This window comes from Chinchilla lanigera, unplaced genomic scaffold (genome assembly GCF_000276665.1).
Source record: "Chinchilla lanigera isolate Chin_1 unplaced genomic scaffold, ChiLan1.0 scaffold00034, whole genome shotgun sequence".
Taxonomy (NCBI): domain Eukaryota; kingdom Metazoa; phylum Chordata; class Mammalia; order Rodentia; family Chinchillidae; genus Chinchilla; species Chinchilla lanigera.
The window spans coordinates 11,407,624-11,433,974 of NW_004955435.1; the positions used below are offsets into that span (position 1 = coordinate 11,407,624).

The 26,351-nt window shown below is 38.4% G+C and overlaps 1 protein-coding gene across 1 annotated transcript in view; it reads right to left on the reverse strand.

Moving 5' to 3' along the window:
* Vav3 (vav 3 guanine nucleotide exchange factor) overlaps positions 1–26,351 on the reverse strand; it is a 272,134-nt gene that overhangs the window by 80,714 nt on the left and 165,069 nt on the right. Inside the window, exon 18 of the mRNA XM_013516527.1 lies at positions 22,957–23,002. Coding sequence (XP_013371981.1) covers positions 22,957–23,002 — 46 coding nt within the window. The remainder of the gene's footprint in view (positions 1–22,956; positions 23,003–26,351) is intronic.

The window sequence follows — 26,351 nt, forward strand, 5'->3', positions numbered from 1 at the left end:
GCCTTTCTCTTTATAGCGCCTACCCTCCTTGCCCAGGACCTGTAGGAAACAAACCTTTTAACTTGCTTCTTATGGTGGTGGTGTGCTGAATTTGTACCTCTCATCTGAAGAATGAGGACTGACCCAAGCTAATTTCCTGGGACAATGGTAGAACACACACAGTGGGGCTCCCAGTGCCACAGCAATCAGGCACAAGTTAGCCAAGAGCCACAGGGAATCTACCTGCACAAACGATCTGCTTTATGAAGGACCTCTTGGTTTGGGTTGGACAAATAGCCGTAGGTAGTATGCCAGGAGAAAGAAGCTCCCCATGTAAAGCACACCTTTATCCAGCTCCCCATCATTTCCCATCAGGACAGGGGCAGGGGTGCTAGCTGTTCTGGTACTGGAGCCCTCATTTAGCTGGGGACTCTCAAACAATATATTGCCAAATTCTGTGTTTCTAATAAAGCACGACTCATTTAGATTCTAAGCCCTTAGAACAAAGATCCTCACATTTATGGTCCTATTCTGTACCTACTATTCTCTGAAACTTGTAGTACCCAATATATCTAACTTTATCTACCACTGAAAATAAAATTGCCTTGCAACATTGTTAGTGGAAATGTAAATTAGTTTAGCCTCTATGGAAAACATAATAGAGATGTCTCAAAAAATTACAAGCAGAGTTACCATATATGATCCAACAATCCCAGTACTAGATATATCCAAAGGAAATGAAATACGTCAAAGAGACATCTATACTCCTATGTTCATTGAAGCGTTATTCACAATAGCCAAGAAATGGAAATAATCTAAGTGTCCATTGACTGATGAATGGAAAAAGAAAATGTACTATGTGTATACACACCACAGAATACCACTCAGTCGCAAAAAAGAATGAAATATTGTCATTGTAACAAAATGGATGGAACCAGAGATCATCCAATTGAGTGAAATAAATCAGGCACACAGAGATAAGTAATGCATAATCTCACTCATATTTGGACTATAAAGAAGTTCACTTTATAGCAGCTGAGAGTAGAATGGCTGTTACTGGAGGCCAGAGAGAACAGGGGTAAGGAAAGATGGAGAAAGAACGGTCCCTGAGTAATGAATTACAGTCAGATGGGAGCAGGAAGTTTCCGATGTGCTACTACACAGACAGCTGAACATATAACAGTAATGTTCATTCCAAAAGGCTAAAAGAATTTTTAATGCTGCACCATAAAAACTGATAAGTATTTGAGTAGATGTTTAAAATGACTTAAATATCACAAAATATATACACATATCAAAACATCACATGGTATCCGATTAATGTATATGATTTTTATGTTTTTATGACCAAAAAAGTCTAATTTAAGTTGAAAAATAAAGTTCATGCTCCAGATTTGTTGAGGGAAGTATTTTTCCTCTCTAAATGAACAATTATTATTTGGATCTTCAAGTCATTATATGCCTAAAGCAAAAAATTAAACAGCTCTGTAAGCAATAGAAATTTTGATTTATAATGTGAGTAATTGCTTACACAGTATACCCCTGAAATTTCAAAACCAGAGTACTGTATTTAAGGAGACTCTGTCATTTAAAATAATGAGTTGTTAGGTTTTTCTCCGCATTGAATCCACTTTGCAAAACGAGCCTGTCAACAAATTTATACTCCCACACATCATCAATACAAATGTATCTAGTCACCTTTCTCCAAATGATTAAAATTATATTAAAAAACATGACAAATTGTTTTTAAGAAAAGGCTATGGTTAAGTCTGAAACATTAGAAAAGCTCAAGAAAAAAGCATGCATGAAAGAATATCATTTGCATTTTTATGACTTGGATTTTTTCCCAAAAAAATTTTATGGAAAAGGGATCTGCCTGAAGAAGAGACACAATACCACCGGGGCATAAGTCAATTTATATGCACACAGAACATTTCTAGAGCACAAATGCTGGTCAGTGCTTTTCGAGGTACAGCATTTAGCTTTCCTATTTTTTAAAAAGCCCTAAGATTTTCACTGATTTTATTAAAAGCCACGGGATTAAAGTTTTAAGTCCCAAGTCCAACCAGAATGACAGATCATATGACGATGTTTTAGAAAGAACATTCACTAAGCAAATGAAAGGTCTGGGATGTTCCACGCTGTAGAGAAAAACACTAACAGAAGCACATTCTCGGGGTGCCCAATGGGTAGAAAAAGACACATGAGTACTGGGCCAGGAAATGACGTTCAAAGCTCTGAACTCCATCTAACTACTACTTAAAATACCAGCAGTCAGAGGTACGTGCAGAAGGGAGCCGCCCATCAGAAGGCAGGAACCCCAGGCAGTGACTCCTCACCTCCGGCCACAACCTTCACATCTGCCTCCTGGGGTGCAAAGGCTGCTCTTAGCTTCCTGAAGGTTCTCCAGGTTTTTCAATTATAGTTTTTAATAAATCTATCTATATTTTAAATATGCTGAAGAGTTTATGTTTTAAATATATTTGAGGGAACTCTTAAATTCTTGAATAAACCAAGGAATACAATTATAATTGGAATATGTCTTATTCTGATCTGCCCAGTCAGTAAGGATTCACTGGAAACCCCTAAGGGTGGTAACTTACCCAATATAAAGTTTATCTAGTGACTAAAAACTAGACTTGCCCTTTGTGAACTATTCAAATGATTAAATATATAATTTTAATATATAAATTTCTGCACTGTTGAAAATGTTTGCATGAATCTGGACTATTAAATGAAATTTTCATAATGAAAAGTTGAGAAATGTACTTTCTCAAAGCAAGTATTTGTTTAAAAAAAATTACTCTTAACAAAATAAATATGCACACTTCTGTTGGAAGGGCTTTGAAAATATCTTTAGGTATTCCACGACTCTACAGCTTTTCTGTCATTGTAAATACCTTAAATTTGTCGGTATCTTTGAGTACTATGTAGCTTGGGATTCAAAGACATTATATTATAAACTCCTCCTTCACCAAGCATATTAAATCTAGAAAAATATAATAGGCAACATGCAACACGACTTAAGATTGTCAATAAAGTGGAGTTTCAAAAAAATGCCAATTTCCAGGATGAAGACTTTGCTAGTATTTTACCTCTGCTGAAAAATTTGATTGCCTTGCCTTTCCGACCAGCAAATTTTTTTTTTATTTATTTTATTTTATGTTTTTTTTTATTTTTTTATTTTTTTTTTGGTTTTGGTTTTGGTTTTTCTCTGGTACCGGGAACCGAACTCACGACCTTCCGCTTGCCAGGCAGGCGCTTTTGCCACTGAGCTAAATCCCCAGCCCCTAAAATTTTTTTTTATACTTCCCACAAACAGTGTTATAGCAGTGCTGTCCTGCAGCTATCATGGATCCGAAAGGAAACTCTTGCTGTTCCTCTTTGGCTCTGAGCAGTTAATATTAGAGACAAATTATTTTCACTTTAAGATTTTGTAAAACTTATCAAAACAACAGTTTATAAACATATCTGTGTTCTGTACTGATGTAGGTTTGGAATCTTTTATTCATTGTTATAGTCTGAGAAAACAAAGTTACCACAGAATCATCCATGCTCAAATGTAATGCTTTTCATTGTCTACATGTACTGATTTGAAAAGTAATGATTAATAAAAATAGAACCGGCCTCATTAATAAACTACTTTCTTAATTTTCCAAGAGGAAAGGAAGAGGCATAGACAGCTTTTCAAAGGGGTTAAAGAGTTTTCACACTGCAAACTAGCGTTACCTTTTATAAAGGTGGGCTTACAATTCCGCTCAACGTATATCTACCAGCCATCTACTATGTTCCATAGAGCTACTAATACAAAAAGATCTAGCACCAGTTAAGAAAGAGACTCGGACATTTATAGAGGGTGGATCATTTAAAAATCAAAAAAGAAAGAAGGAAGGAGGAGGAGGAAGGGGGGCGGGACAAGATCAAGGGACTAGAGGACGTAAATAGAAGAGGCCTATTTCTCTCCTCAGGTAAGTCATTCTTCTGATAGTCTGGAGAACGCCACAAAGGGAGTCAGGACTGCAGGCAAGATGAACAGTTGAGACCACTACAACAGCCAACAGGCTCAATACTAGTTTGCTAAATAACACTGATGTAGAGAGAGGGTAAGGCTGCAAGGAAATCTGCGAATCGGGGGTGGTCCACAGGGCTAGGAAGTAAGGGACATATTGTCTAGGGACAATTTAAAAACAGTGGGACTATTCACCAAAATTGGTGTGACTGTTCTTATCACCACAGGCCACAAGTTCTAAGCAATATTACTGATGAAAAACAAAGTTAATGGCAATAAAAATCCAATCCAGAAAATAAGAAAATAAAAATAAGGTTCATGTGAACAATAACAAAAAATATTCCCTCCCACTAACGGTGGACCAGACCCTTTACGCTCACCCTTTACAGCACAGCTAAACACTTGTGTGCAAAGGTGCTGGGCTGAACTCTCTGGGAAGTGTGAAGAGGAAGGGCAAGTGCCTCTCACTGAGGAGCTGGCGTCTAGAAGTGGAGATCAGGCACATACACGGTAACCACAGGTTCCAAGGACACTTCCTACACATCAACTCTTCTGCACTCTCACAACGAGATCAGCAGTGGGAGGCAAACGACATTTGCAGATCCCTACTGTGCAGCCACCCCCGATGAGGGCAGAGCCAGTGTCTCACAGGTCAGCACTCCTCCAACACCCCATCCAGACCAGTGTGGGGGGTGTGACCCTCCCTGTCCGCGTGGCCCTGCGTTCCTGCACAGCTTTCTCCCCACTGAAAAGCCATACAGCTACACGTTCACGGAAGCTCCTGCTGCCTTTGCTTCAACCTACTCTAGTGATACATAAGTAAGGAAACAAAGGGGGACGGATTTCATATACAACAACAGAAACAACAGAAATTCTTCAACAACAGAAACAGTCAATGGGAAGAGAATAAAATACTTTCCAAAATAAAAATGGGAGAAGCGTTTTTTGAAGAATAGTCCTGCGATCACTACGCTCATAAGCAGCATCGCACACCCTGAGGAACGTGGTCCTTACGCCAGTCTTTTCGTCACATCCCTTCTTCTTCCTTCGTCTTACCCTTCCTCACCAGAGAAGCCATGTCAGGCCTTAAAACAGAACTTCAGAGACACCTGGGAAGCTTGGGCCCTAGACCTGGGACACCTTTACAGTCAGGTACTAATTTCTCCCATGAGGGAGACATAAACAGACACTCTTTAGACACTGAGGGATACATAAGGGTTCAAGGTAGGAAGCACATTGATTTTAAGCGCAGAAAAGACGGCTTTATTTCATGTATTTCTAAATGTAGGGACTGAAATTCCCACCAGCTACCTTGTGATGTATGCACGTGAGACAGCAGCAAAGTGCCCACTTAAGGTGGACTATCCTTTGGGATAGCTTCTTGCTATGAACATCCGCATAAACTGACCAACGTATTTTCAGCCTCCTTTAAATATTAATCTATATTAGCCTTCTAAATATTTGACTGATCTATTTGTAGGATACAATTCTATCATGACCTCAGGATAAACGATACTACTTTACTTTTACTTAGCTAACACTTTCAAAGCACTTATGTGCCAGGGCCTGTTCCAAGATCTCCAAGTATATCCACTCATTTAAGCATCACGACCACCCTGGGAGTGGGTCTTCCTGCGATCTGCATTTTAAAGAAGACCACGCTAAGGCCCAGAGGGCACACGTGCCTTATGCAAGGTCACAGAGCTGGTGAAGCGCAGGGACTGGACTCAAACACAGGCAACCTCACTCCGGAACCTGTGAAACATTCACTTCCAAAAAAGTATGATGAGCAAGATGCACGGGAGCCAGCACTTGGCCTGCTGCCTCCGCTCTAATGGAACTGGATCCTGACAAACTGAACAAATAGGACCCCGGCATGGCCACTGACCTCAGGAGTCTGGAACGGGGCCCTGCCTCAGAGACTGCAGCTCCTCTTCACACCTGCCTGATTCAGGATCCTGAGGTTGGGGATGACGATGATTCACAGCCATGATCTATTAAATACATGCAGAGGGCCAGACACAGTGCTAATGCTCTACAGACCCATCTCTTGTCAACCCACACTCAGCCATTCGGGAGGCGGGCGCCAGTGTCATCCCAGTTAAGGGTCTGGACCGAGGAAAGAGGCTGGACAGCTTCCCAAGGATGCGCCGCTAAGCACTGAAGTACTGAGCTATGCGAGCTGACTACAAAATCTATTTTTTAACCACTTACATTGTTTAGTTACCGACACACTGCACCGAGAACATTCTCATGAAGGGACTACAAGGCAGGAAGCATAGTCCAGCAAGGTCTCCATGTCTCCCCAGAAAGTAAGATACAATTTTTGTATCCCAAACAATATACACGAATTTAAGAAATATTGTCATAACTGAGTGATTGGTTGAGGATGATTTATATTAGGGTTATACACACACATACACAACCAACTATAAATCACAAAACAGCAAAACAATCAAACCCTATAAATTATTTAAAGTAGAAAAATTATTCCCTGAACCCTGCTTTCCACACAAATCTTAATGAAGACATTAAGGGAAAAGACAGTATAGGGAATAAACGGAAGCAGTCTTTGGTACATTTGTTTGGGGCCACTTCCTGATATTTTGCTACGATTTTATTATCTAATCCTCCTAATTCAAAGTAAAGACATACTGGTGAAAGATTTAGAAAACTGTATGGGTGAAGCTTCCTTCTTTGAACTACAACATCCTAAGGTTGGCAGGGACCCAAGGGGCACCTGCTGTGCCCGTCCACTGTCCTTGCCTCACTGAGGTCTTACAGACGAGTCCTTTTGGGCATGCCAAGCACTGAGACGGCTCTCAGCGACCCAGACATCCAGGGAACAGCACGAAGTGCGCCCTCCCTGGCAGTCCCACCATCATGCCCACATCCCTGCCTCTTTTGGGGGTTAACAGTGGTTTTTTGTTTTTCCCCTTCTGGCTGACTAAAATTAATTCTCTTTAAATTCACTTTACCTCACCTGGGTGTCTGAGGTCATCCACAGACACGGTCAGTCTGGATACAAAATAAATCACCTGATGCAGCACAGGGAGTGTCCGCCTTGAAAGCCCTTAAATTAGCTTAAAATATCCAATGCTTTTACTGATTTTGGAAACACATACACAGTGGCCCTCTGTACCCATGCGTTTGACATCCATATACTAAACCTCCCACAAACTGAAAATATTCAGGACAAAAAAACTGCCTTTGTATTGAATGTGTACCGACTTTTTCTTTCTTATTAGTTTTCCTTAAACAATACAGTATAGCAGCTATTTCACAGCATTAATGTTGTCTTAGGTATATTATTAGTAGTTTAGACATAATTTGACATACACTGGAGGATATATATTCATAAAATGTTATATAACAGCACTATGCCTATTTATATGCAGGTCTTGAGAATCAACATATTTTTGCATATGAGAAGGTCTTAGAAAACAGTTCCACTGAATACATTTTTATACAGATGTGGTTAAAAGCTCAGCTTCTAGGCTTACCCCTACTGTGAATTTGGATGCATCTCTCTCGAACTCTCTGTGTAGCTACTTAATGGGCATAATACCTACCTCTACGAAATGGGCATAATACCTACCTCATGTGTTTTGTCATCAGAATTAAAAATAAAATACATAAAAGTTACAGCACCTGACTGAATGCCTAACATTCACACCATAGTTACTTCACCAATATCCCCATCAACATACCAATCATATATATATATATATATATATATAATTTTTACAGTAGTGGCACACAACAAAATATGTAGAATGAGAGATTAACAAATCATCAACTTTTTCCTCATTGTATCGAGAGGAGATCAGGACTCCAGAGACAACATTTTTGCAGCCCACAAAAGATGAAAGTGGCAATTCTTGAAAAAAATTACAGCCAAAAAAATGTAGACAATTCAGAAGGAATTGTAATGCTTAACATTTCTTTTATATTTTTAAGATAACCTTAAAACATTAGACTGCCGGACATTACCTGAAGGTTCACTTATAGCCGGCAGCGTCTTATTACAGAGGTGTCCTGTAATAGTGAGTTCCTAGGTTACTTATTGCAACATGTTAATAATTCTCATCAACTCTTTCGAAATAAGGGTTCAGGATTTCTGAAGGAGTCAGGGCTGACTGTACAGGGAAATACCCAAGGGAGAAAGTCAAGAGCTGATAAGAAGGTCAAAATGATGCAGGAAAGAAAGAAAAACGAGTCGGGCCAGTGTTCTTTAAAATTGAGGACAGGAAAAATTCCTGCCTGCACTTTCATTCTATTTCACCTTACAAAAACCTCCTGCTATTCTACTCGGCTCAGTGTCCTTTCTACAAAGTACTTTAACTTTAAAAATGAACTAGGCCTTCCTAGGAGTCTATATGATCTCTTCTTTATCCTTGACGATTTAAAGGGGGGACAAAAAGCATTACCCCCGCTATTGTATCTGGACACAGACCTTGCCCACCTCCCGTGATTTTCTGAAACCTCCAGGCCACATCTTCAACCGTGCCCATAGAATTTCTTCATCTTCTTTTAGCTTTTTGCAATGCCTCTAATAACAGGGATCACAGAAATAAAGGAAGAAACAAGAAAGGGCAAGTCTTCTAATAGGGACTAAAAAAAAAAAAAATCAACACATTTTCAGGAGCGCCTGAGAATTTCACTTGGATCCATTCCTACCTCTAATTCCTGATTGCTAATGATTATAAATAAAATTAGACTGGAGCCACCTTGGCTTATGCCTGAGGCTTTTTTTTACCTTATGGTTACATTTTTGCATCTCTTATTTTTTCATAGGGTTTGTATTAGTTCTTTCCCTTTTTTAGATTGTCATCTCTTTCATCTACTGGCAAGGTGCTGTGTTTATCACCATTTTTCTGCTTTGTCAGTAGTTTTTTAAAATTAAAAGACCAAAATAAAAGGATGTAAATATATAATTACAAAAAAAAACCCTTTCTAGGGGCTGGGGATTTAGCTCAGCGGCAAAGTGCCTGCCTGGCAAGCACAAGGTCGTGAGTTCGGTTCCCGGTACCGGAGAAAAACCAAAAAAACAAAACAAAACAAAAAAAAACCCTTTCTAGTAAATGGTAATTTAAAAACACGCATAGAGGATGTCATAACTAAAAATAAAATTATGAATCATCCAAATAAGTTTACCACTGGGATTGGAGACATATGGCAAAATAAAAATTGTAAAATTTGGCACTTTTTCATTGTATGACATGAGTTTGTATGCCCTGGTTAGGCTCTTCCTTGATTAAAGCATGACCTCATTTGTGCTAAACAATAACCTGGTGATATAGAGAGCACACTTTCATCCCCATTTTACAGATGAGAAGACCGAGGCATATTGAATTGTCCAATGATTTACATAGAAGGTTGAGTAGAAACTTATGTTTCAGGCCCATATTGTGTCCTATGAAGAAGAGTATGCCGGCTGCTCCCAGTCATGCGGTGCAAAGCACTGTGGTTGAAATACTTTGTGTGCACCCAGGCACAAAGAGACAGAACCTGGAAACTGGACCCAGGTTTTTCTGATCCAGAGGCCCAAACTCTTTACCAATATTCCCCACTGCAATATCACATAATACACATGGGCATTTTCAGAACATGTTAAATTTACATAACATTATCACAAATTAAATAACAGCCAAATTAAAACTTTTCAAGGGAAGATAAAATTTAGTAGATTTTCTTTTTTCTTTCAGAGATGTTATTTAAAAAATTGGCATGAGACACGAAGTGTGTTTGTTCTTGTGCTTCAATGATGATTAATGAACTCCTTTTTGGAGAGGCAGGATCCGTACTTGGCATTAAGATTATAAACTTTTCTCATCCCAGCAGCTTCTCTTTAGGTAAGAAAAGCAGTTATATAAGGCAGTGATTAATGAGATACCACAAATGTTGATTTAGACCCAGAGAGAAAATTTTTTCCCCTCTCAAAAATCTAAATCCTTCCCCCAAATTAATTTTAAGTCACACTACAAATATGAGTAAAGTGCCGATTCCAGTTTAAAATACATCATATGCTCACCCTGAATCCATATGCCTTTTTCCAATTTCTTCCTGTTTTGCTAGAAAAAATTATCCTTGAACAGTTTGAGATTCTAAGAAGGTGTTGCCATTTCATTTTCTCAAAACCATTGGCCGGATTCTGTTCTTGGACACTGGTTGAATTTAAATGGAAGCTGCACGAAGTATTTAAATTTGGGGTCCCCAGAGCATGGCATTACATTTTTAATGGAAATTTTCTTCTGAGAATGAAAAGCTAGAATATTAGCAATATAATGGCAGGTGGTAGTACAGAAATATATTTTCATCTTTAACCTTTCTAATCTTGTTGCTGTTCTCTAAACAAGCTTAAAGAATAATTCTTAGTCCCAAGAAGGAAAGTTCTGTACTGAATTGAAGGCATCAGGTAAGTCTATGGAGCAATTAAGACTAGCAGGAAGGTACGGCCTGGTGATATCTGCACACCCCAAAGCAAGTATCTGAAATTTCAATAGGAGCAACATGCCAGGCAGGAAACCAAAGGCACTGTCCTACCTGTTTACCACCAGCTTCCCCGACAAAGTCTACTCTATACACACTTCATGTTTTCCTGGCAACACACAGCTCCCAGACTGCCGGGACCTGTCTGCAACCATGGATAGTACCAAATCCCATATTTATGGGGTTTTTTTCTTTTATATCCTAAAACACTTACTACTAGAGTTAAGATGTCCTTCCAGGTATTATGCCCCAGAATCTTCTTTACATGATGACTTTTGGGATATGGTCCCAGTTTATGGAAAATAAGGATTACTTGAACACAACCTCTTCAATATTGCGGCAGATGATCTCATGTCTGAGACCCTTGCTGGCTATGAAGTTACTAACAGGCAGGCAGTAATCACAGTGTGGATATGCTGGGCAAAAGGATCCTTTCTCTCTGGGTGGGACAGAGCAGGACAGCAGGAGATCTTATGATGCTACTCAGAACAATGCACAATTTAAAACTGAGGAACTGTTTATTTCTGAAATTTTCCTCCAAATATTTTTAGACTCTAGTTGGCTGTGGGTAACTGAAACTGCAGGAGGAAGCAATGCTTAATTGTTAGATCAATTTTGCATGCCTGTATCTGCTCATCTGAGCAACTGCTTTGAAGATAACAATATCCTGTTTTGAAATTCTGCATCATTTTTATTGGGTTTTTAAATTCTCTTTAAAATAAATTTTAAAAAATTAAAAGCATGGTTAAAGGGAGACTATTATACAAACCTTCCCAAAGTAGAACTATAACATGTGGAATTTCCACAGTGTTTTGAAAGGAGGATATATCTACTCATATTTCAAATAAAGTAGAAGAAAATAGCTTGTTTTCATAAAATGTATTAAAACTAATGATCTTTTAAAGTAACAGGCCTAGTCTCATTACTGGAAGCAGCTTAAAAAAAATAAAGATGAGAAAGGTGTAAAGTCGAGAGGGAAGTCAGCATGTAAGAGGCACAGGACAAAGGGAAAGCCGCTCCGAGATCACGGGAAGAGACGCAAGGCATTTTCCCTTCGACGTCCAACAAGGCTTTAGGGAGGCATCCTTAGTTTGTCATATTTTACAAACACAAAAGACTAATAACATCAATGCAAAGTACTTATTTGTTTAAAATACCATTTCCTCATTGTCTATAGAGAGTACAGATTGTGACACATTTTACAGAAGATAATTTGTGGCCTGAAAAACCATGTTCACGATAAATTACAAAACAGACTACGTCATGTAACACGATTGTTAAGCAGCGTATGAAGATTGTTTAAAATTGTAAAATGTTAGAAAGTTTTAGAAATATTTTTAGGGACACTGTGGAACTGCTTGGAGAATTATCATCTGTTACTTACATTTTTAAAAGTTAAATAGACAAATTATTACTTAAATAAAAATAAGTTAAATGGTAGAATGCTATAAAAATTAAACAATTAACCTACATATTTAATACAACTAAGGAGAAGGCTTTCTAAGAATAAAGGCAGGAAAAGAGAACATAAACAAAATATCAATAATTGTTGACAACTTGCAAATTCAAGACCTTGCAACTGAAACAAATAAGCTGGGAAAAATTGTAAGAATTCTTCAATCAACGCATTGTTGAAGTCATTTATATTATTTTCTTACAAACCATTACAAAAGCATTAAATCTGGAGCAGCAAATATATAAGGCAGAAGAAGCTAATGTACAAAAGAATAACACACATAGCAAGTAAACATCAAAAAATAATTTATCTTGCCTAAAATCAATGAAACTATTAGAATATGAACTCCAGACACTCCCAGACTTGTGATGGTTCAACTTATGATTTAGAGATTTTGCAATGGTGCGAAGTTTATAAGAATTTGGTAAAAAGCGTACTTTGAATTTTGATCTTTTTCCCAGGTTCTTGTTATTGTACTGTATGTGCAGTACCACAGTCTCTCTCCAAATGCTGGGCAGTGGCGGCCGAGCGCAGCTCCGAGTCAGTCTCACAATCACCAAGATAAAGCCATACTCTACGGTGCACTGTGTTGCTAAGCTACAGTGCTTTGTGGATTAAGTTTATTAAGTGGATTTTTGACTCATGATATTTACAGTTTATAACAGGTTTCATCAGGACATAATCCTGTGATAAAGTCAAGCAGCATTTGTACTATGATGTAAACTGTCAGACGTATTCTTTTCCTTAACAAATGACTTAAAGTAAAAATAATAATCAGATGTTAGCAGAGAATATGAGACACTCTCTTACGCCAATAATGGTGGAGATACAGCACAATGCAATATATCCAAAATATTGGAGTTTATACACTTTGACCCAGAAATTCTACCTTGATGACCACATTTTTTTTTTTTTTTTGAGACAAGATCTCGCTCTGTAGTATAGGCTGGACTTGAACTCACTATGTAGTCCAGGCTGGCCTCAAACTCACAACGATCAGCCTGTCTCAACCTCCCAAGTGCTGGGATCACAGGTATGTGCCTACCACACCCAGCTTGATGACCTCATTCTTAAATAGTTAAATCAGCAATATGGGCAAATACATCCATGTTCCTCAAAGTAGCACTATAATGATAAACATGAATGTCCAACAAAAATTATGCTAATACCTCCTATGTTTGAAGTGCATTTAATAATTCAAGGCCCTCTTCACATTATCACTAGAGTGATCTCTTCAGTTAATCCTGGCTGACCTTGTTACTTCTCTAAACTCTTCAAGAGGTCAGCCTACCCCTCAGATAAAGTCAAATCTCTCGGCATGAATAAAAAAAGATCTTGCCTTGGTTCTCCTCAGTTCTCTACATCTCTCCCTCCCTCCCTCCCTCCCTCCTTCTCTCTCTCCCTCTCTCTCTATCTCTCTGTCTCTCTCTCTCTCCGTCCTAACCATCCGGTGCTTGCTGCACCACAGGGCATTTGCTGGAGCTGTCCTCTTAGCTCCGCTTGCTGCCTCTCTGACCTGACGCATGTCTTAGGTTTCAGTGTAGACACTCTTTCCTAATGACCGTGGATGTAACGTCCGCGCCCCTTTTGAGGCAGAACCCTCCGAATTTCCTTAAACTCAAGTCTTCACTGTCACTTGTGCTCCCTGACACTGTGTTCTGCGTGAGTGGAAACTCATCTTGTTCATTCTTGTACGCTTAGCACAAAGTTTGAATATTTGTCAAATGGTTGAATGAGCAAATGAATAAACAAATATGCTCATGAGACAAAGTTAAGTGATAAAAGCAGAAAACCAAATTGAAAAATACAGACAGTTCATACACATGTGGCTATACGCAAAGAAAATAAGCACTAGGGAAAACTGTCTAACAAGATGGAAGTGTAACGGGTGGTTATATAAATGAGACAATTATGGGCATTTGTCCATTTTATGCTTACTTCTATTTTCTGAATTTTTACAAATAAACTTTTCAAAATGTAAAATGCTAGTTGTCAAAGAAGGTGAAGTTATATGAAAGCATATACTTTCTTACCTTTAAATAATATGTGGGCAATAAATACCTGCTATATTTCTGCCACTCCCATAATAATCCAAAAGACGACATTGCTAGTTAATCTGAAGGCAGCTTTCCAGAACTGTGTAATATTTAAGAATTGTATATTAAAATGCTAATGACTTAAAATAGCTTGTATAAAAATTCAACTGCATTCAAGTTTACTATTTAGACTGCCAGGAATTATTCTTCCCACTTAAAAGTGTTAAGCAGACCGAGTTCTACCAAGTGCCATCCGCCCAGCCTGCCCGGTGCCATGTCTACAGTTGTTTGTTTCAGAACCTCTAATTAGCTGCCTTATCTTCTGCGAGCGATTCTTCTGGTGCTAAGTTTTAATCGTCCAAATTAATTGAAATACTGTAGCAATTTCAGATTAACATTTTCAAAATTAACAATGCATAAAATAAAATCATCCATAAATCTGCTTGGTAACAACAGCCACTAATGAACTCTGCAAAACACTCCACATCCCACTGCTAATTTGCACAGTATTACACATCTGGACCTCAAAAAAAAAGCCTTTCTCTGTCCAAAGTCTGGCATAAGTAGTGTACACAGAGGAGCTCTAGAAGGATCTCTAGAGCCAAACACATTATAGTTGAGTCTGGCACACACCAGATGCTCTGTGAGCTTAGATCAAGTATCTAGCCTCTTAGATTGGGTTCGCTCCACTGAAAAACCCCAATAATCCATGATGAGACATCTCTTTCATGCTTGTACGATGTAAGATCTTAACTTCTACCTTGCTAGGAGACCACACTGCCTTCTTGGCTTGCACACACTAAAGGAGCAAGCATCCCCTTTAGAAAGCATCTCACAGGGAAGATCTGCAGACAGCCTCTTACAGTATGAGCCGGGTACTGAGGCCTGCAGCTCATCAGCTCAAAAGGAACAGAATCCTGCTGACAACTATGGGAGTTTGCAAGTAGGCCCTTTCCTAGTGAGCTTCCAGAAGAGATCCAGCCCTGGCCAACATCCTGAGGGAGGTTTTGAAAGAAAATGAAGCAGAGAATCCATGTATGCCATGGTCAGATTTCTGACTCACAGAACCTGACATAATAAATGTGTGTGACTTTAAATTGATAAATTTAGAGTATCTTGTTGCATAGCAACATAAAACCAATACAGGTATACATATGCATTGGTTATAATGATCATTACTATCATCATTTATAGAACACATTCTATGTGCTAAACTTTGCTGATAAACAGTTTATTCTATCTTATAAAGACACTAGAAGGTGGTTGCTGCTATTATCCCCATTTTGGAGATAATAAGGCAGGAGAAATTCCTAAAATTATACAACTAGCACGTGGAGGTAGAGTATCCAAACCCCGACCCATCCCACTACAGAACCGCAGGCACAGGGCTGCCTCTAGCAACAGCAAGTGCTGAGTAAGTGCACGTGCTTAACACAAACAGTACTCAGATCTTCCCTTTCTTCATTACTCCTTTATTGCCACAGCAGCGGGTTGCAGCCTAAACTGAACGCCTCAAGGGCTGCATTCACTGACTCTCCACATTTTCACCCTGACCTTGCCAGCACAGAGAGTATCTTTGAACCCTATGTCCCCAGGAAACGTGCTCCGCTGGGTCCTGCTTACCCCACTATCTTGTGGGATGAACCGGTCCCTACTAATATTGAGTAGGTGAGCAGGGAGCAACAGATCGGTTCCTTCCCCAAGCATCATACCTGCGCTGAAAAGAGAAACTTGGTATTTTAGGTGCAAAGCATCACAAGGCCAACTGTTATGCAACCGCTGCCAATCAAAGGTACCAAATGGAATCAACTTTTGTTAGGCGTCTCCACTTCCCATCTTAGGCATATTCCTCCAGATTTACTTATTTTGATACTAGAAAATCAAACAGAAGAGCCTGCAAGAGGAAAACAGGAGAAGGTAGGAGCGCTGAGAACTCTAGCCACAGTAAGCCCAAAGATGGCACGTCCGAAAACTGTTACACACGATAACAGATACATTACAATCTGCCAAAACCAAGTGTCTTTCCCCCTGCCCCATTCTTTTGCAAACACAGAACTGTACAGAACAAATTCCATGTGGACAGACTACGTTAGTCCAGCTCCCCGCTTGGGAAGTGGGAACACAAGCCAGGCAAACCAATCACAGGGAACCCTGGGTGCAGCAACGGCTCTGGGATGAGCGCACCGTCAGGCAGAGCCACGCTTCCATGGGATTTCTGCTAGATGTGTTGTGGAGAATATATTCTGTTTTCTCTGGGTTCACGAGCTACAAGGACAGTTACACTGAGGGCAGCAATGAACATCTTCAGCTGGACAGGAGACAAACCTATCAGAGGGGCCTGTTGAGAGGAACTCAGCCAAAAAGGATAACTGAGACACAGGGTGAGACTGAGCCCTGACGGTATCAGCTGAATCCCTGGATCTAAAGTTGTCTAAAGCCAAACACTCAGGAGCTTCCAGTTACCTAAATCAGCATGTCTTCCTCCCTTCTTTCCTTAAACTAGTTTGAAATGGATTAATGTTATAAACAAAAGCATGCTGTTTGATATAGTTTTGAACTGACCCAAACCTGGTAACCAACTGGTAACTTCATTTAAATATCCATACTTCAGGTAAAATCACTTTCACTGAAATATCTATTAGACATTTTGTCTCCTTGTCCTGTGTACTTCTTCATTTAATCAATAATAAATTCTTTCCTATCTATATTCACTGTCATCTGTACCATCCACGAGGCACAACCACACCCTTGGGTGGTTCGTTATACTGAGAACAGTGCTACTATTAACATGACGTTTCTCTTCAACAAAATTCCAAGTTCATCAAAGGTAAGGAAACTTCCATGTATTTCTAATATTTGTACCAAAAAGCAAGTTAGCCTCAAAAGAAAAGTGATCCATAAAAACAACTGTAAGAATCTAACATAAGTTTTTCCTTTCATTCAGGTTAAAACTTTAAAAATCAATGTGATTTGGCTACACTGAGAGATAACTACCGAGTCATTCTGACAGAAAATCCACACTGTGCACTCTAACATTCTAACTCACTCTAATAACAGCCATTCTCATTATTTTATATAGATATTAAAGAATAAGTTGTCAGTGTTGCCTCTCGATGTCAGGTGGATGCCTTCATGTCAAATGTTGCCAACGGAGGTCAGTAAGTTTTGCCCCAACTGGTTTTTTCATTTACAACTTCAGACCCGAGCTCTGAAATGAGGTCAGTCCGCAAGAAATGCTTGAAGTGTCTCAACTTAGCTTTACATGGCATATCCTTGTGAAATGAAATACTATTCACCTAGCACAGCTACAGATATGGAACAGTACATGCAGGTCACGTCTGATCTCCCAAGCAAGGAACGGTTTACTCATGATGAATGGCTAAAGCAGCTCACAGGGTTAAAGACTTTCTTGTGTATAATATTGCAAATGTTTTGTTAATTTCCATAATCACAATCACTCCGGGAGGCTAGGATAGGAGAATGGCAGGTCTTTGTCCAGCCTAGACAACTGAAGACTCTTAGGGAAACCTTGTCTCAAATTATTATTATTATTATTATTATTATTATTTTATCTTTTTGAGACAGGGTCTCACTATGTAGTTCAGGCTGGCCTTGAGCTCACTTTGTAGCCCAGGCTGGTCTCTAACTCACAACAATCTACCTGCCTCAGCCTCCCAAGTGCTGGGATTACAGGCCTGGGCCACCACGCCCAGCATCAAATTAAAAAATCTAAGAGGGTTAAGGACGCAGCTCAATGTTAAGGCCCTGGGTTCAACCCCTAATACACCACCACATGCCCAGGCACACACACACATGCACACTCACAAACAAATCACATTACTGATGCTGTGTTTGCCACCTAAGAGAACCCCCAGGTACATTTTTGAATATTTATCTCCTCGTTGTTCCTATTCTAAAGGTACCTGAGCACTGTCAAAAAAAAAAAAAAAAACCGGCTTGGCAAGGCATGTGCAGACCTGCCAGACAACTATAGTGATCCTTTGTGAACTGAAAAGGAGAAATGAATCCTCAAGCCAAAAAAGACGCAAGCTAGGGACTGTGATGTTCATTTCAGAAATCTGTTATCATGGTAAAGGGAATTAGAAAGATAGTCCTGAAAATAACTGCAAGGGGATCAACTGCCTTAGTGCAAAACTAGTCTTATTGTCCATAGTTTAAGAGAAGCTAGAAAAAATCAGCTACTTTAAAAACCAGAGCATGCTCTCCCGCATTCGTTCACAGCTTGGATTTCTCATTTCTCTGCAATGAATCTTAATCACTGGGTTCTACTGTCCCAGTTTTTTTCAAGTTCATTTCTTTCAATGTGAAATACATTTTTACACATTTACAGTTATGCTCCTAATATTTAGATTAGGATTTATATTTGATGATAAATTAGTTTTGGAGGTGACAAGAGAAAGAAGTTTGACTGATTAATATAGAAATATTACTTTATGGAAACTGCTGCTTATTCATTACAAACACAAGCTTATTTACTAAAGCCTTCAAGAATGTATATTTTTCCCTTAAAAAAACAAGCAAAGTATGTTTTTAGATCAGTGATTTAAAAGTACTGGGTTGCTATTTTTCTCATCAATGTATCCTATTTGGAAAGTAAAACGTAAATTTTCTCCATTGAAGAAATTTGCTAATGCGTTTAAAGCAAATCTAGAAGAACCTAACAATTCTCTTTAGGTTTGCCACACACTTAGCAACCCGCTGAAATTAAAACACCAGAGAGAGTCTTATTGAATTATAATTCAACACAATAAGCCAGCACAAAAAATTTATATAAATATAAGCATCAACACAGAAGCCATCTGAAAAGTAATGTTTATATTTTCCAATTTATTTTGTTTTGCATGTACTATGTAATTACAGAATTTTTATATTTATAAGACTATTCACTGTTTTAAAACATGATACCATACCACTATAGATCCATATATAAGATAGGATACGATACTAAAACTTTTATATTTATGTAGTCAAAACTTTGTGCTTGTATCTGTTCCTCTCCTGGGCAGAAAATGTGTGTATTTTTTGTGGCGAGAGTACATGTTTTATAACTAATGACATTGCCATGCTTAATGTCACGTAAGACATAGAATTGATAATGAAAGAAAGATTACTTGAATTCTTTTCTTCATACAAGAATACAATGTCCATATATAGCAATCGCGTGCACAAAAGAGAAAGTGACCATCTTTGAAGATGTTCTCTGCCGAGGAATGGGTAAGGTATCTCCTGGGTAAGAAAAAAACACAGCGCCTCTAAACACACGTATCTTTCGTCATAGAGAATTTAATAATGAGCACAGGAGCTGCCCATGCTTTCTGAAAGGACTCATCAATCTTACCATTATCTGTACATTTACTGTTCAAGGTTATCGCAAATCACATGGGTACCTTGAACTTGGAAAGAGAGCGAGCTACCTACACAGGCCCCAGCCACTCCATCTAATCCCAGGTAGTACAATACACAACAATGGTTTGTATTTTTTTTTTTAAAACCTAATGACTGTGGACTTAAATACAGAATGCTAGAGCTCTACAAACATGAGATAATTGTGTGATAGTCTAAAAATATGAACTCAGTGGAAGGAATACATGCTCTGGCACAGACTCACCTCAAGCAAACTGAAATAAATCTTGTATCTTCTATGCTTAGCTAGAAGGAAATTTTTAAAGCTCAGTATTAAAATTTAATTGGTAACTCTGACCTTGAGTGCCACTTTAGGTGAAAAATATTACACCAGTTCTCAGATTTTCTTGAGATTTATGATCTCATGTTCTTGAAAAAGGCCTAGCACCTCCGTGTTCCTGAAATAATTGATCTGTCTGTTACAAGTGTTGTTTTCCTGATACCAACATCTGTCTCAGGAAGAAATGTACAAACTGATGAAAATACCCTGCTATATTTAAGTAACTGTAAAGCTACCAAATTTGCATCTAACACATTACTATTTTTATAAAAGCAGTCAAGATTGTAAGCTGATAAATTTAATAGCACATAATAGAAGACAAGAAAAAATAAAGTGCAAAGTCACTTGCAAATATTTTTATAAAAAGTAACTACAAGTATTAATAGAATTAATGTTTAAAATACGACAACAAGCCACAAAGCAAACCCATGGGTCACATCTTTCTTGGGTTAGAAGAGAACTCCACAATATACACTTTCAAACTTGGGAGTTTTTCTTTGTTTCTTCATTCTACTCACAAACACTAGTAACTTTACCAACAAAACTCTCACCCATCATTGTTGATGTATCTGCTGGTAAAGGTAAGCAAAGGACCATGAAAGCCAGCAGGTAATGTGGAAAAACAGCAAATCTGAGAATGTCTATGATTACCTAACACCTTACTTCAGTGGAAATTCAATATAAAATTCAAGTTCCTTTTGCAAGGAAACAACTGGCATGTATGATAGATTCTCCACATGACAAAAGGTTCAACAGTAAATAATATTCTTTAATATAAATTAATTAGTGTAATAATTGCTACCAATTAGCATTTACTATATACTGGGCACTTTCAAAAGTACTTCCCGTGTATTAAATCTTGTAATGCTGTACCAACTTTCTAACATGGATGTACCAGTCTCCTTTTACAGAAAAGGACACTGCAAAACAGAGAAAGAAAAAAACTGATGGATGTCTTTCAAACAAGTAAACAGCTAAGTCCAGTTCCCTGCCATGACAAAGTCTCAGAGCCATACTTTCCACCACTATATGATGGGGTGGTACATTAATAATAGGGCTGAAAAAGCAAAAGGGCCATGACCGTCAGAAAAAGCATAGAGTCATTCATTAATTCACGTGACAAATGTCTGCTCAGCACCTACAACCCCACAGAACTATGCATTTATATTTAGTTCTTTCCCAACACAAAAGGGCCTATGGAAAAGCTGTACAATTTGCATTTATACAGAGCTCTGAAATTCAAGCCTGACGGAGCAGTTACACCTGGCTTCACCTTTTTTTTGCCTACAAGCCGCCCTAGTGAGACCCTGGAAAGCAGTCAGTGTACTAGCACACTCAGTGATGTCAATTACTTTAGCTAAAAAGAGGGAAAATAACCCAAATTCAAAGGAACTTCGGGAAGCAGTTCGTCCACGCAGTCTCAGTGGTACCAATCCTGTGTTTAAACATCTTGAATAAAACACCTGTCTACACCTGTGCAAACCTGCTCATCGAGGGCCGCAGCAGCAGCAGGACATGCTCATTAGGCGGGGGTTAACTCTGAAAAGAAGCTTCACAGTTTACCAGCAGAAAAAGGCAGAGATGCACAAATCAACCAAGCCTTTTCCGTAGGATTCAAGGGTAACTCAAAGAGGGCTAAAGGGAAAAATGGTTGTTATCTCATCAACAGCTTCAATAGCCAGAGCATCGTCTAATTTTTAAATATGGAAAAATGCGAAATACCATCATGTAAATTAATTACACCTAATGAGAAACCCTTTTATATATGTTTTGTGAACATAGCATACAGCAGCACTTCTTTTGCCTTTGTGAGGTAATGTGTCAGGAAGTTCTAAAATCTTCGAACAAACAGAAATAGCTGAAGAGTTATACCTATACAAAGCATCACCTTTAGGAGAAAGACGTATGAATTTATTTTATTAATGGTCTATTTGGCCATATTTATAATCTGTGAATTGACTATATTTTCCTTTAAATAATATGAGACTCTAAAAATGGTTGCTATAAATTGCTAAGAGTTAAATGTGCTCCTACCGATTTACCATAAATATAGAAATGCATTTCCATGGAGGGGACTGGTCTAAATAAAAATGCCCATAGAAGAAAGAAATGATCCATTTAAAATAACATTTATGAAGATTAGCCTATTTTGTGAAGTAGAATATAACTTACACAAAATAAAAAATACGTTCATAGTCATACACTCCTATTAAGTAGAATATTAAGTCACTTCTAAATATTATTTTAGAATCCTCTGCAAAGGGTTTTGTATTGAGAAAGTAAGAACTATTAAAAAACAAACCAGAATCTTATTTTTTTAATGACCTCAATTTTTTTGTTCTATAGTTAGAAGATTTAAACTGATCTCAGGATACAAGTGAAGCAATTTCTAGCCAGAGGCAACAAAGCTCCTATAAATCTCAGACAGCTCATAAACTGGCAGGGCTACCATGGGTGTGGTTTCAGTTGAAAGCTATAAGGCTTTGAAAACTAAACTTTACAACTAGGTGAACACTGCTTATGATGACAGAACAAAACAAAACACATAATCCAGATTATTTCTCAGCAAGGCTATTCTATATTTCATGATCCACTTGAGTTACTGTCAAGTTCATATATTTGAAATCCCTTGAGAATGCCTCTTACCTCTAATAGTAGAATCCTGTACAAAGCAAAATATTTGGTAATTAAACTGTGGAAAGCACTGCTTAGTGAGTGAAAAAATGTAATTATACTAACATAATGACAGGGTAAACCTCACAAAGTTAAACAGAACATAACTGAATATTTTCTGTAGATAATTCATTGGTCTCCAGAAAGGACACGTGTTTGCAAAGTCCTTTACATCATGCTTCTGTTATAAAACTGTCTACAGGACTAAGAAACTTTCCCACAAGGGGAGGCCACCAGTTGTATGCTGTCCCCTAATCCCTTAGAAACTGTTGATTTTTTAAAGTACTAGTCTGCTGGGTAGTTTTCTTATCAGATCCAAGACGGAGTAGAGGGAGATTTCTGGAAATGTTAGCATTAACCAGGCACCCTGAGGCTGCTCAGTAAGTGAATAACCAGCTCAACTGTTGATTGCAGAGAACGTGGTACTGGGGGTTACTCATCATGTGAATGATTTACAGTTCAGACCTTCACCTCCCGGCCGCACGGCATTTGTACCAGACTATGGAGAACAAAGGCCAACAACATGCCTGACTCTCTACAGCAGTTCCCATAAACTTTCATAATCACTTAACTGCAGTCATTCTAGAATGTATACTTCGAAACACACCTGGATCCACCTGTCTGGGAGTTCTTCGGAGTCCATTGGCTCGTTTCTGTGCAGAAAGGCAAAACAAACATGTTTTGGTTATTTAGCATTATGAAATTACATTAACTCTTTTACTGTGGAAGGACAAGGAATGCTGATTTTTTTCCAATTAAAAGCATGACAGTTTGAACAAAATATGGTTTTAAAGTTTGCTTTTGTAACATTTTAAAACAGGTCTTCCACTTGAACATCATTATATTTGATGAACTGCTAATATATTTGATGAACTTCTAATATAACACTAAGAAAAAGAAGTATTTCTGTTTCCTAACTCCAGATATTGAATCCCAGGTTTTCTGGCAGGGGGTTGTTTGCTTATTTGTTTTTCCTTTTTTAAAAATTTTATGTTAAAGGGAAAAGAACAAAAACAAAATAGCAAAAACAAAGACAAAAGCAAAACAACACAAAAGCAATAAAAGCAATGGAGTTTGAAAAAGACAGAAAATTAACAATGGTTGTTGTATTACGTAGTGTTACCCTCAGAGTAGTTGCCTGTTTGTTTTTCAAGTCATTGTCAGTACAAGAAAGAGGAGAGCAAAGCGCGGGCAGCCCTCTTGGTGGGAAAATATCTCCAGCAAAAACATTAGCAGTAGCCTTAAACTGACCTAATAAACCTCTAATTCAGCCATAGCTGGAGCCTGACAACCAGAGACCAATGAAGGCAAATAAATGCAAAACGAAGATCTGAAGCTCTGATTTTAGCCAACACTTAAGTAAAAATGGTGTTTTAATTACACCCTGTTAAAACAAACAAACAAACAAACCACAAAAACAACCCCCCCCCAAAAAAAAAACCCAAACTGACATGCAAGGTGGGGCTAGGAGGGCAAGAAAGCAAACTGTTATAGAAAATGATTCCCTAAGACAGTGTACGTTATAAAACTTACAGAAAATGCATGCTCACACATCTGACTTCATAAGCCATTAACTCATTGCCACCTAAGAACTGTAGTAATCTCACTAACAAGGACCTGATTTTTTACCTTTTATTATACAACTGGATAAGAAATTGAGTCTATGACCACCATATAATTCAGGTTTTCACAAAGGCAATTTTTCTTTGTAGGTGTGTCGGCTTTGTGCTGTGTGTAAAGACCTGGTTTCCTTCAGAGCACACTAGGTTTGCTAAGCACACATTAGCCACGAATTTTCGCAGGGTTCCTTCTCATGTTTTCATTCACAACTTCAATGTCTGAAATGGAGTCTTTACTTTTCCTGGGGGTCTCAAAGCCACATCCAGCAAATTCTTGGGTTCTCAGGTGAAAGAAAACTGGCAAAACTTTAAAAATATAATTTTTACCTTTACCACAAACACTTTCAAAATGGATATGTAAAAGACTAGCAGGATCATTAAAATCAGCATGTGAAGCTCTGTCGAGCAAGATGGATTGTTGTACTGGAAAAGGTACAATACAGAGAGTGGCTACAAGAGGCAAAAGCTACGCTGGGCCTCTCGGCCGCCAGGCCGCCAAAAGAAGAACCATGATACAATTTGCATTGGATAACATGAAAGAAAACTTTCAAAGAAAAAAAAAACTACCTGAAATTTTATACAAATGTTTGAAGCTCTCTACATAAGGATGTTGAACTACACTACTGACAGTATTTTCAGCAGGAAAATATATAATGATGGCTATTTTGACACTCTTCAGGGTCTGCATATCCCACAATCTTCTTAAAATACCACAGAAAGTGTCTTTACACAGATCTTACTGTATCTCCTATTTTCAAAAGTTTGGGGATCCAGGAAGAAAATTCAACCTTTTGTTTGATCTGCATCCTAGGATCCCCAAACCAGCATTACAGCACTTGGAAACTACAAACTCAACATGGGAAAAAGCGAACATAAGTTCAAGAGCAACTCTCTTAGTACCTTAAGATTAAAATTGGCAACACTGCACAGTTAAGCATGCAGATTGGAAACTAAGACTAAGTTCAAATTCAGTGTGTCTCTGTGCCTCAGTTTGCTCATCCATAAAAAGGGGATGTAATAGTACCACTTCACATAAACGGTGGTGAAAATTAAATCAGGTAATTTACGTCAAGTGTTTGAAACAGTTTTTGCCACATGTCACAGATTACGTGATAGCATATTATTGCTATTATTAATTTTGTGGAATTAAACTTTTTCGAAAGTTTAAATTTACACAAAGGATAAACCTTACTACTAACTTACTGACTTTTTTTTTTTTTTTTTGTCTTTTTGAGACAGGGTCTCGCTATGCAGTTCAGGCTGGCCTTGAGCTCACTTTGTAGCCCAGGCTGGCCTTGAACTTGCAACGATCCTCCTGCATCAGCCTCCCGAGTGCTGGGATTACAGGTGTGTGCCACCATGCTCAGCAACTTTTTTTTAATTTTGAAGACAGACATGTTGCCCAGCCTGGGCCCAAACTCCTGGACTCAAGGGAACCTCCTTCCTCAATCTGCAGAATATCTGGGACTGTAGGCATTTGCCATACTGTTTATGTTTTAGGCTTTTCATTCTGAAAAATCATGGAAAATCAGTCATTCTGAAAACAGAAACTTTTTACAGAAAAGGTCAGCAGTGGAATGAACTGTGTATTAAAAAAGAAAAACTTTAAATATGACAGAATTTAGCTACTTAGATCAAGTACATTTGGAGCATTTGAGAATCTTTTTTGTAATTTATAACACAAAAAGTATACTGTAAAAATGAGCATATCCAAACAACTTCAAAATGCAAAACTCAATTGTCATTCTGTCATCCCCATCCCTTCCTGATTTGTATTCTGAAAATCCCAGGACGAATCGGGTAGGTCCTCGTCCCCAACAAGCAGGAGCGAGGAAGGTGAGAAGGACAAATCTAGTAGCTGCCCAGGGGAGTTCTCAGGTACAGCTACACAGACCATGAGAATCAGCCTCCAGAGCCTTTGCAATCTGCTTTGATCTACCCTGCAGGGTGGGGGGACAAAAGGGAATTTTATAAGCACTGGGTAATTATTTCTTGCTTCACTACCTGTTACCTTGTCTTTGTTTTTTTTAAAAAAAGTACTTTCATTATCTAAGAATCTGTCTTCTTAGCTCTTTTGCGGGGAAAAATTCTTTGTGGTTATACTAACAAAACAAGCAAAGCTTCATTCGCTGTAAAAAAGCAAGCGCTGATTCTTCTGCTTTAAACTACATTAAGGAGTGGATTTAATGCAGCTAAATAGATATGCAATGGACAACTTGCTTCTTGGGGTCAGTGGGAGCTTGGGAAGTCCACCAGAGGCTGGCTGTGAGGATGCATCTATGGCTATGGAATACTGACCTATACCTCGAGAATGAAGGTTGTCATTAAAAATGAAGATTCACAATCATGCCTATCAAAAGGGAAATGGAAGAGAAAGCTAAAC